A 20167-nucleotide genomic window follows, 5' to 3' on the forward strand; every position below is an offset into this window, starting at 1 on the left:
GCCTCAGAAAACACCGTATTTTCCCTCAGGTGAGAGGCGAATGTCTGAGAAAAATATGATGATGATAAACTAATCCAAGGAAACCCACTTTCAGGGGGATCAGTATCAGTGTTCTTCCCATGGTCTCACTTTTCTGTTGTGCTTGGGAGAGGGCAAGGCAGTCTTGGTCAACTTGACCTTTCCTGTTCAGCCTGGGGCCTGACATATGGAGGCAGGGACACTTCCATTTACACTTTCCAAATGGAGAGGCTGGTCACAAGGTTACCAACTCCATAGGTAAGACATTTTGGGAAGCAGGAACTGTATTTCCTAATCTTTCTAATCTGTTAAAACCAAGTATTTGTTTTCTGGTGGGTACTGCATGTGCAGAGACAGTGCTTACTGAGATGATTTTAATCTAATCTGTAATTACTTAGACAATACAGGCTCTGACTACCAGCAGACTGACCATATATTGAAAGAACTGCTTTCAACATTAAGAACATCCTCTTCCAGCTGAAAAAGTCTTGTGCTCACTTGTTTTGGAGTCTGTCATAAGTGTTGACACATCCTGCTCTGGCAGGGGGGATTAGGCTAGATGATTTTTCAAGGTCCCTTCCAAGCCCTAACATTCTGTGATTCTGTGATCACTGACAAATGAAAGGAATTGAAAATTATTTTTAAAGCCTTCCTTTTATTGCTACAACAGTAGAAAGTTTTACTGAAGTTTGACCAAAAGCCAGAGAAATTGATGAAGTGCTAGAAAGCAGCAATTACCATGAACTATCAAGAAGTTTGCTTTAGTGATAAATTCTTGATTTCTATAAAAACAAACACACACAAACCCTGGCAAGAACCCAAAGTTTCCTCAAGATGACAGGAAGAAGAATTAAAATACAGTCCAGTGTACATGTCCTGTTAGTGGAACATCATCCAAAGTTTGTGGGCCATGGGAGTAGGTGCCAATTGGATTATCTTGCCTGTGACGAAGCCATCAAGGAGATGGTTGTGCATGCAGAGCACAGATTGTGAAGTTTTGATTTGCTTTGTTTTAAAGGCTTTGTTGTTGTTTGGTAGACAGAACAAAATACAACTGGAGCTCATCATCTGTCAACAGACGAAAACAGTATACAGGAGGCAGAGGTCTACCTACAGTTGCAGTAATAGGTTATCTTGTGGGCACAAATATAGGCACATTTCACATCAGGTTTTCCCACAGACTTGAAGAAGCATCTCTGTGGTGCAATGTGCTTTTTTGGCAATCTCCCAGAGCAGGAGCTGCATCTAATGGTATTACTGCTAAGCCTGACTTTCATGGGAATCCAGAATTTAAGTTGCTAAAGGACTTGCATTACTGCTTGCTTTGTTTTTCTTGCAGAATTTCTTGTATCAAAACCCAAGAAAAACAAGCCAATTTCCTAAGAGGAACCCTAAAACCGCCTATCCAAAGATCAAAATGGTAAAGATGACAACTGGAAAAACAAGCAGAAAGATAAATGCTGGTAAAGATTTAGTGTACAGGAACAGGCAAATGTGTTTTAAAAACAAGCCTGCTATGGGAAAACTTTTTTCAAGAGTCCTGCCTCATTTCCTGATAGCTTGGAACAGGAAGGGAAATAGGTCGTAACACTATCGTTTGAAATAGATGACAGATGACTGCATTTGTTGAAGTCTTTCCATGAGCTCCTGATGCTGGTAACAAGATAAAGTTGTTCCTAGAATGCCAAAATTCCCCCACTGTACTGCTAAGATAACCCAGAAACTGATTTGTCCAGCTGTTGAAATCAGATGGCTTTTTTTCATGGCACAATACATACAGATGAAATGATAAATCCTGCCTTTTCCCTTAGCTACTTCATTTTGAGATATGCAATTTCAGTACTGTGTCCCTTCACTGATGCTGTCTGTCTATGATCACACAGAGGATCAATGAACATCAAGTGACAGGCCACACTAATTTGCTTTTATGAGAATGGTCTGTATTCAAAGATGGGAGGTTTAGGCTGGATGTTAGGAAGAAATTCATCAGAGAAAGAGATTGTCCATTGGAATGGGCTGCCCAGGGAGGTGGTGGAGTCACTGTCCCTGGAAGTGTTTAAAACAAGACTGGATGAGGAACTTAGTGCCATGGTTTAGTTGATTAGATGGTGTTGGGTGATAGGTTGGACTTGATGATCTCAAAGGTCTTTTCTAACCTGGTTAATTCTGTGACAAGGAGCTGTTTCATTTTGAAGAATAGCTCCTTTGGAGAAGAAGCTGATAGAACAAATCTATCATATTCATTACTTTAACACAAAGCTTGCACTAGACTGTGATAGGTGCTTTAAAAACAGTAACAGGAGTTATTATTTGACTCTTTCACTGACTCAGAATATTGAGCTTTGTTTTGTAACACAGAAGACTTCTTGGGAGGCAAAGAAAGTCAGGAATGAGTATGCAGAGAGAGGAACCAAACATAGGTATGCAGAGGGGATTTTGTTGTCTAAATAGACCTGCCATATCGCACTCTGATGGTGACCAAGAGAATCAAGTGCTAAGGATTTTCTTGCTCAGTTTAGCGCAGGTTAAGCAGAAGAAATGTACTCTTATCTACATTAATCTCCATTATCTCCCTCCACACTGGAGACTGAGACTGGTTTCCATGTCTGTTTGGAAAGCATGCTGTTAGTAGTCTCAACATCAAAGAGTCCATGCTCATGCTACTCCTCTACGTGTCTTCTGACCTCAAGAAAGTGCTCACTACAAGCCATTTTTCTCACTTTGGTGAACCATATTCACGTGGGATAGAGAAGATTCTTTTTCCTGCACTGGGTTATAAATAGAGATTCCTGAAGCGGATGAGTGTTGGAGACATGACAATAGGTCATCAAAACTGCTTTCCAGCATCACCTTGGAGATGACAGCATTGTGCAGCAAAAAGCAGTGGTGAGAAGGAGATGACCTTTTGTAGTGGTTAAGATGGGTTAGGTGGAAATACAAGGACTTGACCTTTCTGGCTTCATTCCTGTAACAGGGAAAGCAAGGCAAGCAGCTGCTGCCCCTAGAATAAACCTTCTTCTAATTATGCCTTCTTCCCTATGAGCGTGGACCAAGACCTACTCTAATCCAACAAGTATAAAACCCCCTTGCCTCATTCATGCTTCATCTTGTTGAACACAAGCCATCTGCCTGACTTTAGAAACAAAAGCAAAGATGACTCTAGTGGAAGCGGGCTGCAAGTGAAATGGCAAAGTGCCAAGAGACTTGTCAGAGCTCCCTCACCCACCACGACTGAAAACAAAGGGAAGAAAGAGCGAGGCTGCATCTAGCTCTTCTCACCTTGATCTGGATCCCTCCTTGAGGCCTGCAAATGAAATCTGTATCTGGAAACACTTTAAAGCTCAGGTAGCAAACTTACCCAGGGAAAAAAAAAACCAACAACTTACACCCAGAAAATGCACAAATTGAAAAAGCTGCTCACTGAAGAACAGAAATTGAGATATGAATTTATTCAGAAGAGAATAAAAGACACTCCCTTCTCCCAACACTCTGGATTCTAAAAAGAAAACCTGGCTGGAAGTGTTGGTGAGCTGCCTGATGCTGAGGAGGCAGGAAAAAATTCGCAAGGATTTCATGAGGCTGAACACTTGTGTGCTCCCAATGACACATCTGGCTCAGCATCCAAGCTGCAGGCAGGCTAGATACCCACAGTAATAGATATGACATCTCTGTGCTGCACTAAAAAGGTGCCACATCTTAAAAATAGCTATCAAACAATAGTTTCAGTAAATACAAGTTATTATTGAAAATGGTGTATTGAAATCTTAGAGACAGAGTGGACATTCATTACCAGTATCAGAGTCACACTTGGACAAGCAGCTGCTCTGTGAGTAGAAGGTTTAAAAACAAAAGTACTTTAAAGAAGTTTTGGGACTTTTTATTCCTCCTAATGGAATAGAAGTTAGTGCTCAAAAACCTTGTTTATTCAAAAGCATGCCCAGTTTGGTGTCTTCTTCCAATCCTATGAAGGAGTTGATATGACACTTGACTTGTCAGGCATAATCAAGTCATATCATTTGGTAAAATACTAAAGGAAGCACTGAGTCATTTGAAACACTGATTTCATCTTTTCTAATGCAGCATAATAATAAAAAAATTGAACTGCACAACATAATTACTCTGAACAAAGTTTCAGAATTATGTTTGCAATTACTTTATAAAATACTCTTCCCTGCTCTCCTCCTGTACAACAGGTTAGCATTTAAAGAGTTGAGACCCTTAATTAGAGGGAAGTTAGCTTGTCACTTCAAGAATATGCCAGAATCATAGAACAAATAGCAGAAACCAGCAGAAGCTTTCTCCATTCCTTTCCCTCCTGTGAAGTTTTTATCACCAGTTTTCATGTAACAATTCTACTGAACAGTAAGAACAGAAGAAAAGTGCATCCATGGTTTCTAAGGGTAACTATTTAACATTGTGCAATTCTCTATTTCTGATTTTGAAGGGTCACAACACATGAATTGGCTGGGCCATGGTCACAGGTCACCTGTGATGTGATAAATAAATAATAAAACACACAAAAGAAATAGCAGATATAAGTTAAACAGAATTTAAACTATTCTAGCCTGGCATGTAATATAATGCAAGAAGAGCTTTAATTAAAGAGCAGAGAAATTAAAGCAGTGTGCTGGCAGCTTTCTTTTCTCTCTCAAAGCAGGTAATTTTGTCATTCTTGATGTTTAATTTCACCAGTGTAGAACCTTTGGCTCACTGTTGCATGCACTTATGCCCAACTTACTTATCACTTCTGCATCTAGACAAGAGGCTCAGTTTAAGCTGACCAAATCCAAGCAGTCTGCAGAGCTCTAATCCACAGCACCTGCCTGATCTACAAATATGTCCACATCTTCAATAGTGCTGGGTTTACTTTCTTTTAAAGATTTTCCTACTTCCAGTAACCATATTAGCACTCAAAATAAAAATAGTCTTTAATACTACATTTAAAATTGAAATGTCACAGGTTTATTTGCACTCACTTAAGAACTACCTAGAAGCTTAGCTATACCAGATTTCTCCTACAAAGATCTGTATGTACCTGAGTGCTTTTCATTCTGTTTGAAGGAAATGCACTCTTATATTAATTATTTTTAACATATTCCTTGAAATTTTTGCTCTTTAAGTTGTAGTCTGGTGATTCTATGAATTCTGTGATTTGCATCTTGAGCTCCCGTCTAAGTACTGCACAATTTCAAAACTGCTGAAGGAGATAGCACAGAATGAGGATGTGTGAACATACATATAGCTACTTGCTCAAGGTATATTTAGAAAGTTATTAAGTGTTTTACAAAATGCAACCTGAAACCTAATGACTCCAGACTATTTTAACTCACATTTTGTATAGAACAAACTCTTCTTTATGTGTTTTTGCTTTCTAATCAACTCCCATTTTCTCTCAGCTGTAATTTTGCTCATAGCCTCACTTCTGCCTCCTTTCCATTCCCTTGCATGGTGGAAAGGGAAATTTTACTAGTTTCCTGTTCCTTCTGTTCTCAGGTGAACGTGCTCATACATGCTACATGATATTCAGCTTTCTCTTCAGCACATCCAGGCTAGATTTCCCTCATTTCAGTCAAAACAGACCTTGGCTAGCAAGAGAAGTCTAAAAATGCACATTCAATTTCTCGTGCTGGCAGAGGAATTCTCATTACACTTTACCTCTGCGTGAGCAGTCTCAGCATGAATTGTTGCAGTTCAACCTTTACCTCCACAGGTATTCTAAGTCTCCATCATTTTAATTTGCTCTCCTGTCCTCTCCCCCACCAAATAGTTCCTCTGCTCTTTCTTTTCAGCTTTTCAGAATTCAAATATAACAAGCAAAATTAAAACCAAAATGGACTGGACAAGGTAGGCAAGAAGTCAGCTTCGTCAAATGTGAAATATTAGTGTGAAGAGCAGAAGGGTGAAAAGGGAGAAACATCTCTTTCTCTGTTCCTGCTGCTGTCCCCCACCATGTATTTGCAATCTCAAAGTCCTGGAAAAGCGTGAGGGGAATAGTGTTTCAGTTAAGAGCATGGCACCAGTGGAGCTTTGAGAGTGATGAACACCACCTTGGCACGGGAAGGGTGGCATTCTTGTGCTTGCTACATTGAACTGAAATTCTGCAGTTCATTACACAAATGCTCTCAGTGTTATATGATTTAAAAAGAACATAAAAAATCTTCTGTGTCGTGATTTTATGAATACAGAAAAGCAATATAATTACTAGAAGCCAATGAAAGCAGCATGCTGCTCTTACATGCAGTGCTTTGAAGTGCTAAAAGTTTGTATCAATTAATTTGACTTACTAGGTAAACAGAACTTAATAACCAGAAAAATGGCCAAAAGCTGATACCTCTGAGCTCAGTAGGCATTAAAAATAGCTGAACTGGTTAGAAAAGAGTTCCAATTATGTTTCTCCCCCTTTCTGAACTGTTTTTATGTCACTGAACACCCTTTCAACTGAGACCCAAAGAGGTACCACTTACGCTCCAGTGAACACATTTTAATCTTTCCTGTAGTTACGAATGAGAACCAAAGCCAGAGGCAACTCAGCATCTGAACTTCTATGAGAAGCCCACTTTTTTTTTTTAAAGTGCTTTCCTCATGTTCTAAATGTTGTTTGCATATATTGCCAACACAGTTCAGAGAAGAGTTAGTTTTAAACTGCAGTGGGGCAGGCAAGTGTTAAGGATTCACCATCAAACCAATAAACTTCTCTGTAACTCATGTTCTCCAGGAGAGAACCTGTTAAGACAAACCTTCAGAAGCACAGCTACACTTTGGTTATAGAAGACTGATAGGACAGCAAAAAAAAAAAGAAAAAAAAAGAAAAAAGCCTGACCTTCTGAAGTCCTCCATTCTCCTCCACCAAAGGAGGAAGCGCACTGGTGCTGTTGGTAGATGGTGGTTCGACATTGTAGTCACGAAAGCAGCAGAATAAGGTGCTAAAGATACTTCGACTCCTCTGCTTCTTCAAGCTGATATTACATTGGGACACTAGGGAAAACAAAAAACAAAAACAGCAGAAAAATAAGTGCATGTAGCACAGAGCTTTCCAGAGCAAAATGATTGAACTTGAGATGCATGGTTATTACTTCAGAAGCCCTTCTCGAGTATTAGGATAACCTTACAGAGATTTTCCACCATAACGAATCACAGATTTGTTTTGGTTGGAAAAGATCTCTAAGATAACTGAGTCCAACCATCAACCCAAGACCACTGTAGTCATTAAACCATGTCCTGAAGTGCCATCTCAATGTGTTTCTTGAACACCTGTAGGGATGGTGACTCCACCTGAACAGCCTGTTTCAATGTCTGACCAAACTGAGACTCCTTTCCCTCCATTTTAACATATTTTTCCCTTGACAGACTCACATGGTGACATTTGCCTATTACTAACCAACCTGGATCTCTATGAAATCAAAGGTCTTGCCATACTAAGACATCACATTAAGAGTTTGCCTAGAAATATCCAAAGTAGGTACTGTAATGTGAATCACATTAAATAACTTGCTGCTAAAATGTTTCTGGAGTCAGGAAGCAAACAGGTGTGCCCTAAACCATAACAGATGCAATAAATGCTTACTGATGCCCAGGCATATTTTCTAGCCAAATACACAATCATGTGTGGAACATTTAATCTCCTGCAAGGGTCAAAAAACAGATCTGGGATGTTTCTCAGTTTCCTCTCTTACTGTTTGACAGTGATGCTGGAGGACAAGAGACACAACACAGAGGCAGCATGGTGAGCCACAATGCTGGCTGCAGCAATAAGTCTAGGGAGAGTGGCCCTAAACAGGAGTCCTGGCCCTTCTGTTCAACTTGATTACTGGTATACCAGGATAAAAAACTCCAAACTGGTAAAAAAAATTGCATACAGCTCAGTGAGAGTAAGAGTAGCATTTTTAAAGACTAATATTTGCAGGTAAAAACAACAGTTTGGACAAAAGAAATACACAGAAGATATCTAAAGATTTCCCTAAGATTCAAACTCACCCTTCCAAGATAAATCTTTAACACATATCAAAACATACTACAGTAAAATAAAAGAAACTAAGGTGAAATAAAGTAAAACAGACATTGAGAAAGGTTTTAAAATATTTTAAGTAATGCTCAATTTGATCACCAAGTATTTTAATGACCTATTATTAACTACAATTATTTGTTTCCTATGTTGGAGTGCAATACTCGACAGCTTTAGCTCTCTTCCAGGGCAGGGACAGAATCATAGAATGGTGGGGACTGGAATGGACCTCTGGAGATCATCTAGTCCTATCCCCCTGATAAAGCAGGCTTGCCTGCATCAGGACAAGCAGGTGCACCCTCTTCATCTTTCATGCAGGCCCTTTTATTCTGATGTTTATCTATACCACTGCAACATATGGTACTGAATGCTATCACTACTGAACTTGTTAACATCACATGGTTAACAGAAGGAGAGACAACCATGTCATCTGGCTTCTAACTAACTGCTTTACCACAACAGTTACCATCAAACCAACCACTGTGCATGCCAGAGCCAGGCATGTCCCCCTCCTGTGCTGCCTTACCTTAGCCAGGAATAGCTTGCCCTCTCCATTGAGCAGCAGAATATTTTGGACTATAGGTATTAACGGTTTCCTTTTCAGAGTTAACAGATGATTTAATTTACAATACACGTAAACAGGCCTGAACAAGTGAAATTTTTAGTCTGTTTGTTTCCACTGCTACGCAGCAGCATATCTTAAATAGAAAAACTTTAAAAGGTGGATTATGCTGAGTATAGAGGATGCTGTGGAAGTTGTAGCAGCAAACACATCCATGGACATCCACACAATACACAGGGTATTTACATTCTGCATTAGAAGGAACAAAAGACTCTCCCCATCCCAAAGCTAGGGGTAAGTGAAATTCCTAGTCAGTTCCATTACACATCACTGTGTAACTCCCCATCTCTTCTCCTCTCCCAGATTATTAGGGACTACCACAGACATCCACCTTCCTCCAGATACTCCAACCATAGCAAGTGCAGTCAAGGCAACTGGCAACAGAAATACAAACAATGCAATTATTAATATACAGAAAGAAATTCAGTAAAAGATGGCTTGGGTATGAAGTGGAACCAATCCTCCCTGGAAGACTTCAGGGATGCCATGGTGAGCAGGCACACACGTGTGCTTTGACAAGAAAGCACATTTTGAGTCAAATTTTCAGTACATTCTGAAAAAAACCCAAGATGATCTGATTTTGTAGAGTCAGGCTAAATTAGACATCAGTATTCCAGTATTTTCTTCTCTCAAAGCACTTGCAAGGTGTCTAACAGATAATTTTCTGTTCTCTACACAGAACCTATTTGCCTTAATTGCCAAATACTATTCTGCCTTAAGGGAGCTCAGGTATTAATTACTGTAAAGAGGAAAGCACACCAGCATCAAAAACTAAATGGGTTTCATAAACTTTCACCATGTACACATTGCTCAGATAACAGAACAAAGGCAGAACTCTGCACAGATTTGTGTGTCTGTGTGTTCCAGGAAACGTTTCATTACTTTGAAGGCATTTGTAAACTGAAACCCATCTAAACACTGCTTTTCAGCACTCTAGTTAAAGAGAAACCATATGTCAAACTCTGGCCATGGGTGGTATAAATTACAGTAAAACACTTAGTCTCACAATGTCACATTCTGTTTGCAACAAATTTGCAGAAACATGCCCTGAGAAACCCCCAATGGATACCTGTGCAGCTATGAAGGAGCTTTTCAAAACATCACTCAAGAAAACCTGTATCACAAGCACAAACAAGTTTGTTGCAGTATCATGCAGACAAGAACTCCTTCCTGACCTTAAATGCTGAACTATGCTGAAATTAAAATGGGAAGCACAGTGCTGTGTGTCCTGGGTGCTGGTCTCTTCTCCCTAGTAACAACTGATAGGATAAGAGGAAATGGCCTCAAATTGCACCAGGGGAGGTTTAGCTTGGATATTAGAAGAAACTTTGTCACAGAAAGGGTTCTCAAACACTGGAACAAGCTCCCCAGGGAGGTGGTTGAATCCCCATCCCTGAAGGTGCTTAAAAGGCTTATAGATGTGGTGCTGAGGGACATGGTTTAGCACCTTGGAAAGTTATGATAATGGATGGACTCAATGGTCCTAAAGGTCTTTTCCAACTGAAATGGTTCTGATTCTATTGTTCCCTTCCTAAATGCTGTCGTTTGCTTTCAGTCTCTGCTTAAAAATGCAACAGCAAATAATCACATTAGAATGCTTAAAACAGAAATGTTTTACACAGCATTTATCATAAGCCCCTGCTTTTCCTGGACTTCATAAGATATAAGAATGTAACATTAAATTTCATTCTGCAACAAATTTTTATGCATGAAATAGTCCTCCCATAGCCAAACCTGTATTTTACAATAAAGTCCAGTTTGTACCTAGGCTGGATCTGGGTCCTTTTCTATGAAGTTAATAAAAAAAGTTAGTTCTATGCAGAAAACCCTAATTACTAAATGTTTGCATAAGAAATGTTGCAGAGTACTTCTGAGCTATGTCTTTGGAAGGTTGATGAATGCAAACAGCATGCCAGGTAGAACTTTGCCTACACCATATCAGCTTAATCCACAAACCTTGCGCTGCTGAAGATGGATGGTCTGGAGATACAAATACAATACATACAATGAGAACAGGAAGAAAAGAACCAATCAACAACCCCCAAATATTACAGACTAATGTTATAGTAGAAATTAATACAAAAGCATGCTAATGGAAGTAATCTACAGCATCTTCTCAAACCTCCTTTCACTGAAATCACCCTTTGGAGGCAGAAGAGTCACACTGCTGTTGAAACTATCTTGGAGGGAGAACAACAGCAGAAGTTACACAGTAAGGAAAAATACTTTTCCTCTTGCACTGTATTCTAAGAAAGTTTAGTTCCGGGTTTCTCCAATGGAATTTTGCTGTAGTTGTATGAAATTACAAAAACAGATTGCTGTGTAGCCATCAGACAGTAAACCCCTTACTGCTGCAGGAAGCCACCATAGGATGATTGGAAGGCTCCTAATTCAGCCCATCCCTCTGCAGTGCCTGAGTGAGCTCATTACATTTGATTTTTTCCTAATTAAATGAATGCAATAGCCAGTTCTCCCAAATAATATAAACTGGATAATGAAGAGACTTTTCATGCACTTACAGATGAACTTGCTAAATGCAATAAACTGAACATCTGTGTGTCATGAGCTCTCTGTTAATAAGTTTGTTTAGAATACAAAATGGAAAAGACACAAATCAGAATGAAGTGGTATTAAACAAAGCCTTTCTTCAAAATTTATACACAATTAGAGATGCATCACTTCTCAATCTTAAGAGGCTGTATCTGATCTTATTAGAAAAATAAAATTTTATATCCTACATGACTCAAGATACAGACAGTCAGTCAAGCAGCAGAAAGTCATTAAATCTGCTTATAAAGTTCCTATTTTTCTGATGCGTTGACCAGGATGGAAATTATTTTGCAATACTTGCTGCCAAATCTACACCTGATGCCCACAAACCTTGGTTTTAAGTGCCATCTGCATTTTATCATTGAAAGTTTTCATCTTCCACGTAAGCCTTGCAAAAAATATAGCAGTACCAGCACTGTTACATACCTGGAACTGCCCACAACTGCTTTAACCTTCCAACACATAATCACATTGCTCTGTTTATATTCAGCATGATATACCCCAGAATTATCTTCATTTCAGTCAAAGCTGGCAACTTCCCTCCTCCCAACATAATTAAATAAACTTAAGGTTTGGGTTTTTCCACTGAAACTATTTCTTTGAAGGAAGAGATCCCCGATTAGTTTAGTGAAATAATAATTTGAAAAAAAAAATCTTTCCAAAACATTTAACTCTCCTTTCCCCACCAAATCCTTTCCCATGCACTGCGTTAGGAGTTTGCTCTGGATGGAGCTGATCGCATGGTTGGAGGGCAAGAAAGAAAAGCTTAAATAGGTGAAAGAGGTGGAGACAGGGAGAAATTAACCAAGTAACTTATTTTTACTTTTGAGATAGTCCCTTCTTTATCTTGCTTTATCTGTTTAAAGTAGGTCATTGCAATTGGATCTGAAAAAAAATGACAATATGATTTATGAACTTTTATCAATTCTAGGAAACACTAAACATTACTCTTGTTAACTCATTCCATGATGTCCTGGAAAACAAACTCAGAAGTTGCATCTGTACACTAAGATCGATTATGCAAACACAGCTTATCCCATTCAGAGAGAAGTTACCTAGTGGGTATCAGCACAGTTTGCTTTCCATACCTGTGAAAGTCCTATAAAAATACGCTTTCATGTAGGACAAAAGGATAAAAATCATTGGGATGAATATTAATTCAAGACAGCTAAAGCTGTACAAAGTAAAAAACACCTCTACCTAACCAAACAAGGCTTTGGAAATATTTTTCTTACAACAGCTAAAAGCAAAAACATCTTCTTTTGTCCTGCATAAATTATTTATTATAGTCTTCAGATCTGGGTGGATTAAATACCTGCCCTTGGTTATTGGATTGCTCATTTTCTAAGGATAAAAAAGTTGGGAAATTCTGAAGTCACTTTTAAATGCTTGACTGGGAACTCAGCACTGCTCCCTATATACAATGCACCTCTCCAATGCATCCTGAGATACAGCTAGTAAATTTAAAAAACAGCAACTGACAAGGAAGGTTAAGAAAACCATGAAATGGCTCAAAATGGCACAAACCCCCAATGGGTCCCAAGGCAAATTCCCAAACCATAAAGCACTTCACCTGCACACTGAGGTTGGGTTGGACATACATACGATGGTTTAACTTTCATATCACGTGTCAGCTTCTCATACAAGCCATGATTTAAACAGCTGTGCTGTCTTTCAGTCTTGCAGTATTAAAAAAGTTAGGAGGGTTGCTATCAAGAAATGCTATGTTAAAAGAAATGCATCAATAATTACCAACTCTGCATATATTCAGCCTGAAGACCGAAGGCAGATCCACTGCTGCAGGGGCATCCACATTTCATAATGAAGATGTCAAGTTTTAACGACCTAATTAACCCACTGAACTATGTTCTGAGCAAAATATCTTCAAATTGACAAGGAACAGCCAAGATCTTGGGCACTTTGTTTCCTGCTTCAGTGCCTGACAAGCTAACAAGGCCACACTGAGACCACTTCCAATTCTGAGAAGCAGCACATGTAGATCTGTATCTCCAAAGGACTGGAAAGTGGGTCTCCTTCTGATCCAGGAAAGAACTTTTTTGTCCCTGTATTGCACTGGAATAGCCAAGGACAGGAGATGGATAGGAATACAAAGGAGAAGTTAGGAGATGCCCACTTCCAGCAGCACTCCAGCAGTTCAACCAGCAAGATGATCCAGGCAGCTGCTGTATCTTTGCCTTCTACATTAAGAGCTGGACAGTGCACAATCAGGAGCTGAATGTGCCCACCCAGCCTTGCTTGGGTTATCTTTTGAGCTAGAGAACAGCCTAAGCTGGCTCAGTACCTGTCCTATGCTGCCATCCATCCACATGGTCAGCATGTGGCATCCTGCAAGACAGTACCAAGGGCCAATAATGGGGTGCCCTGGTCTTCAAGACTGACCTGTGCACACTCATTTCCTTTTCATGTAGGACTAAAGAGCTGCTGAACACACTAAAAATGGTGCTACAAGGATATACAGCATTTTTATGCGTATAAACATATATGCACACTTATATGCATAGCCACTGTTCACAGCCACAAGACTTCGACTGTTTGCTGTTTTGAGAAAAGCCACAGCACCTCATACATTCCTGAGGAATCTATGGATATAAATTCTCCAAAGACACATCTGATAAAAAAAACACATTAGTAAACACAGCAAGTAACTATCCACACCCCACAGCTGCTCTCCCATTAGCTGGGATGGTAACAGAGCTGCCACACGTACAAAGGACCACAAGCACTTGAAAACAAAGATAAATTAAAAGAAATAAACTCCTACATCTCATTTTCACATTACACATAAAGCAAGGTTGCAGCACTGGAGTTTAGTGTGTTCATTGGCAGAAGTGATCAAACTTAAAGGTTTTTACTTTCTTCTTTTTCCTTTTCACTTCTGAAGTAGAATTTGTGCAATGCAAAAGTGAAGCTTCAAAAGTTTCTGGTCAAAATAAAACACAAGTAAGGCAAAAGCAGCTGGGTGGAAAACAAAGCTAACTGAAGTCTGTAGGCAGTGTTATGGAGATGTATCATGCTACAAAATAAACAACTTTTTGCAGTGACATTAAGACCTCATTGCTCTCTACAACTACCTGAAAAGAGGTTGTTGTGAGGTGGGGTCGATTTCTTCTGCCTGGTATCAGGTGACAGAATGAGAGGAAATGACCTGAAATTGTGCCAGCAGAGGTTTAGGTTGGAGATGAGGAAAAATTTCTTCACTGAAAGAGTGGTCAGACATCAGAACAGGCTGCCCAGGGAGGTGGAGTCACCATCCGTGAAGGTGCTCAAGAGACATGTGGGCATGGCACTTTGGGACACAGTTTAATTGCCATAGTGGTCTTAGGTTGGCAGTTGGACTTGATGATCTTAGAGGTCTTTTCACATCAAAACAGTTCTATGATTCTGTAAGCGGCTCTCTCTCTGTACCTACAGTGCCACAGAATGTTTAATGGTTAGCCTCAGCCCTAGTGACCTATGCAGAATACAGAAGCACTAGCTACAGAATCCAATGCACTGAAAGCTGAAACACACCAGGCAGATTCACTTTTCAAAACCCCCTTCTTTTCTGTATAAAAACTGAAGCGTTTCTGAAGCTGCTGCAGCCTTTTTCTGTTGTTTGAGCAAGGACTGAGCTGCTGGAGCTTTTCCCAGCGCCGAGGTTTGGGGTGGCAGTTGAACAGGAAATACTGCGCAGTCTGTGCATGCATCGCATTCCTGTCCCGCCCCGAGCAGGCGGCCAACAAACCAACCTTTCTTCTAGTACAAGAGAAAAAAAGAAAAGGCAGACTGCACAAAGTTCACCAGCAGATGTGGCCTAGGAATCCAAACCAGCCTTTTCTGCTGATAAAAGGAATTTGATGCGTTTGCAATGTCGGTGTAACGTCAGGGATCTGTGAAGCTGGATCAGCAAAGATCCGGAAGTTTAAAGATGCAAAATCTGCAACGCTGAGTTGCTGCAGGGTGCTGGAAGTGAGCAGTAACTGCACATATGTCAGGGCGTTTATTTTAAGAAGGTTTTGCCAGATATTAGTGGCAGCTTACAGTCAAGCAGCAACAGTCAATCAGAACTGAATTTTGTGCAGCAAAAAAGAGGGAACTGGTTTATTTCCATTTTATTTTACGTGCAGCATTAACAGATGAGGACTCAGCACTGAAGTTTGCCTTCAACCATAAAGTAACAAACACGAGCTAGTAACCAGAACATATGTTCTTGTATCCTGACTCTTTTGAATTGCTCCCAGGTTGGCCTCTTAAATCCTGGAAGATATTTAATAATAATTTCTTAAATACTCGGGAGAGAAGGCAAAGGAGAAACAAACAAATGGAAACATGAGCAGCACATGGGGTCAAAATGTCTCTGAGTTTGTTAGTCATGGCTGATACCCTCTGGCATCAGAAGGGGATTAGAATCAAAACGGCAATGAAACAAATGTAAACAAGCATGTGTTTATAGAGCAAAAGTATGTACAGTATCTGAGCTGCTCTGCCTTGGATTGTGCTTACATGGAACGTGGTGGGAAAGGCAGAAAAGAACAGATCACTGAAGGCTGAGTAGCTAAAACACAGGAAAAGCAGATATGAACAAGCAACATGTGGGCATCTGAAGCCATTACACAGACAAAGCGGCTAAAGGTTTTTCCTCAAATAGTAATTTAACTCAAAGCTGGCATAATTTTAAAACAAACAAAAAAACCCCAATAACCCTCCCCCAATCAGTCAACCAAACCCCCCCCCAAACACCCAAACCAACAACAAACAACCAAACAAAAGCAAGCAAACAACAACAACAAAAAACACCAAACAACCAAAAACCCCAGTCTAAGAACCAATGCTGATCAAACAAAAAAGTGAAAAACAAGCTAAAGAATCTTCGAGGGCACCACACCTATGATCAGCTCATTTCCCTATCAAGTTTGTTCAGTTTAATAAATGGATGTTCTGGGGTTTCCCCCCTTCCCTCCCCCTACCCGCCCCAATGGCTACATTTGACAATCTGAGATTGTGAAATGAAGTGGAGCTTCTTTCTGCCTCCTGCCACAAACAGGTTGACTCAAACACAGGTGACAGTTCTAGTACTCTTTTTGGCTTGAAAAGTATGAGACAAATGGTTCACCAAACCCAACACAGAATTCTTCTAGTTTTTGCCTTCAAAAATACCACTGCAACCAAAGCCTTACCAGAACCTTACTCATCTCAGAAAAAGCTTAATTTACTTTTCCTAAATATAGTTAAAAGATGTTCCCATAGAGACAGCAACATTCCCAACTCTACTTTCTGAAGCAAATACTTCACTCAGATATCAAATCTAAAGAATCAGTCTATTTTTGTAACTTTCTCTCCTCTTTCCTAGGAACAGCTCTTCTCTAATAGTCTCATCTTGCAGAAATGCTGCTACAGGGGCTCCTTTGAAAGGAAAAGCTTTGTTTCTCCATTTTCCCTCACGAATTTTATGATCAGGCCCTGTGGATACTTTGGGACAGGCAACAGCTCTCATTTAGCAGGTTATTTGACTCTAGTGCTTCTGGGAGCAATTAAACCATCAGATTTTGATTATAAACTTAATTGTTGCATCTTCAGTTATGGGGATTTCTCAGGATCAGTCTAAAGGCACTTGAGTGCATCTGCTGGGACAGAATCTGACTTACAGGAATTGTTGCCAAAGTAATTTCTCCTGCAGCTTTAGCTTCCATGGAGTAGACTTTAGCCAACCTTAAATTACTCTTCAAAAATTAATTTAATACTTGCAACACTTACAAACATCTACTAGAAATGTATATTACAGTGAGGACAAAAAAAAAACCCCAAAACCAACAAACTTTTATTTGCTGCTTTATACTTCAAGCTTCATCCACCCTCACTAGTTAAGCCAGAAAGACTTTTGATGGATCAGTTTTTAGTAAGATCATATATTCACTAACTACATCAAATCTGAAGTAAATACATCAGCCACTGCAGATTTTCAGTTCAGTGTATGTGCCACTTTCTGAACAGCAGCACTGCAGGTATCTCTGGCAAAAATAAGCTGTACTTGATCTATCTATTGTTACACCCAAAAGTAAAGAGCCATGTCAAAAAGCCCCCACAAAAGCATACTGCAAGTTCATGTTAATAATTTGCTAAAAGACCCAGCATTGCCCTGGTGAAGCACAAGCCCTCTCCTTGGCTTTCCAACTCCTCTTCCCTGGGGTGTATTAAAAAAAAGCCAGTATGATACATGCTGTCAGTTTTGAAAGACAAGGACAATGTACTCCTATTAAAACATCTAAATACCTGAATCCTGATCAACTACAAACACCCCCACCACCCCCCACCCAACTCCAGAAGAAGGAATACCCAAAACCAAGAAATATTTTACATGGTTTAAAATGCTTAGGAGTCTGATACAAACATTTTTTTTTTTCCTGGGTATGGATGTTGTACCCAAACACAAAGCTGAACCAAATATCAAAACCACCTTTAAAATAATATTCAACTTGCCTCATTCAGCAAGTCCATGGTTTTTTCATACACATATATGCAGTATCAGTAATAATATATTAATGTATAATGTAGTATCGATGTATGTATGTATGTATCTATCAATGTAATCCTTCACATTAAAAAGGTTGAATACCAACAGTCTATAAGGTAGTTCAACCAATGCCTGCACACTGTGAGAGTAAGCACTGCAGGTACTGCCTAATATTAAGTGTATTTTCAACTAATCTAAAGAAATAAATCAGGAAGTATTCATTCCTAGAGCTCTTCTGACCTTGCACTCAAGATTATTTTACCCATTTAACATTCCCAGACCATTAACAGCAGCACATTCCCACCTGGAAATATGATATTCAGAAAGCTAAAACTAGATTAAGAATGAAACAAAAGATACAAGAAACTGCAAGCTTTGTCTGATAAAGTCACTGCAGTTCTGAAGTGAAACTTGCCCAACTTCCAGCAATTCCTTTCTAAGAACAAAGCCACAACTTATTGCCCATTTAGAAATGGAGATAATAAAAAAATGAAAGTAAATTAATTTTATTTATTCCATTAAGTTTAAAAAGGAGGGGATTTTTTTTTTTTTTTTTGACAAAGCATTTTGGTGCCTTAAACAAGTACTTAGATGCTTCTCCCAAACTGACAGTTCAGCTGCAGGTTAGAACAGCTGCAGACATGTTTTAATTGCTTCTCCAAACACCCAGAATATCAAGTACTTTTGACCTATTTGAAATATCCTAAACTTTGTAGTAGAAGAATGCACCCAGTTTAATACTTGAATGCTTTAGCTTCTAACCATCCTGTAAAGCAGAAAGCTACCACTTAGTAATTTACAGGCAAGCCATGAGAAAGCATGAACAACAGACTGCAGTGTAGTAAGATGTTGAATAACCAGTGTCCTTCAGGACCACAAATTTGGAGAAGTGAAAATATAAACTTTCTTTAACTCTACTAGGAAACAAACCCCACAAAACAACAACAACCAAAAAATATTCTCAACCCCCCAAACAGTGTAGTAACTTTTTGGTTTTTACTGGAGAAAAAATGTGGACATGTTCTATAAAACTCACTCCTGTTATCCCCAAATGAAGGCGAAATACTGATCTTGTCTAAGGCAGAATAAAGTGGTAAAGAAACCACCTGTACCCATTAACAAAACCTCTTTTCTAGCGTACTTCTGGAGGATGTGCCTTTGTACTAATTATATGAGACCACCAAGGCATGATGCAAGAGAAATTAATTTTACAGCCTGCCCAGGCCCCAGCCTCTCTCAACCTCCATTCTTGTCCAAGTTTTTTAGGCAGAACTCTTTCTGATCCTCTGATCTCTACCCAATCTGGCCCCCTGATGCAGAGGTGAAGGTAAGCAGTGTATTTAGTATATAATGACAGAGTACTAGCCCAGTCACTTTGCATTATTGTCTTTCTTGGGATAAACAAGCCAGACTTACCACCTACTCTAAACAGGTCTTACTGCCTGGTTGATCCTGGTGCTAAATAAGTCAAGCCTTGCATAGCATTTACTCTCCATCTCTTTGGGAGGTAGGATCCTTGTTACCAGCATTTCTAATAGCAGAGGTCCGTATGAGGCTCAGAGGAGAGAAGCAATTGATGATCTCATGCAGGAGCCCAAACCAGATGACCGATCCAGCGCATTTATTGCACTTAGCTTAGATGGAAAATCCCAGGCACACAGACCCATAAATGTTAAACCCTGTTACATCTACACTTACACATACATATTCAGCACTTACTGGCCATCTTTTAGGATTTGTCCCCCCTCTCTCACAACTAGCAAGCTCTAACCTTTCAGAGCCCCAGCCAGTACTCAGCATCACTCCTCTTCAGGCACTTCATGCTCTCTGCACAGCTCACACAGGCTCTTCCAGTTTGCTGCAGTGATGCCTGCTCAAGCTCTGCAAGCACCCCAAACGTGATGTGGGCTGTAACTCAAATGTAGGCAGAAGAGCGGGACAGCAACAATTTCTAACTCAAAACTGAGTGGATGCCCTGGGATACCTGGCTGTGTGCAGCAAAACCTGCACTGGGAAAAGCATCAGCCAAGACAGTCGCATCTGCTGTGGTTGCGTATCATCCTAAGAGCTTTAAAAATCCCTTTTGGTCTGAACAATAAATATTATGTCCCGCAGAAGCTTTCTTCTGGCTACTGGCTGAGTACTACCAGTTCTGGCAGAACATCTCCCTGCCAACTTAGCTCCCTCTGCCCAGCTCCAACATATTCAATGACTTAACTAATCCCTGCAGAGATTTCTGCATTTGAATTCATCTCCCAAAGCTACCCAGAGCTCAAGCAGAAAAGCACTGCCTGCAATTGCATGCCTGCTGCAACACAAGACACATATTTGGCATCTCTCTTGCCCCTACCCAACCAAAATGAAGAGAGCAAATTGTGTGTGACCAATTTCATTACTGCCTTTCTTACACAATCATAGTTTTTCTTGGGGACACAGAAAAACATGTCAAGAGAAATGCAGGACC

General features: G+C 39.8%; 1 protein-coding gene across 3 annotated transcripts in view; it reads right to left on the reverse strand.

The window, feature by feature from the left end:
• The window catches only part of CTDSPL (CTD small phosphatase like), a 79982-nt gene that overhangs the window by 24321 nt on the left and 35494 nt on the right, over nt 1-20167 (reverse strand). For all 3 annotated transcript variants that reach the window (XM_054390204.1, XM_054390203.1, XM_054390202.1), the window contains exon 2: nt 6839-6993. In XM_054390204.1, the coding sequence (XP_054246179.1) occupies nt 6839-6993 (155 nt within the window). The remainder of the gene's footprint in view (nt 1-6838; nt 6994-20167) is intronic.

The sequence above is a fragment of the Indicator indicator genome, chromosome 20 (assembly GCF_027791375.1).
Source record: "Indicator indicator isolate 239-I01 chromosome 20, UM_Iind_1.1, whole genome shotgun sequence".
NCBI classification, from domain to species: Eukaryota; Metazoa; Chordata; class Aves; order Piciformes; family Indicatoridae; genus Indicator; species Indicator indicator.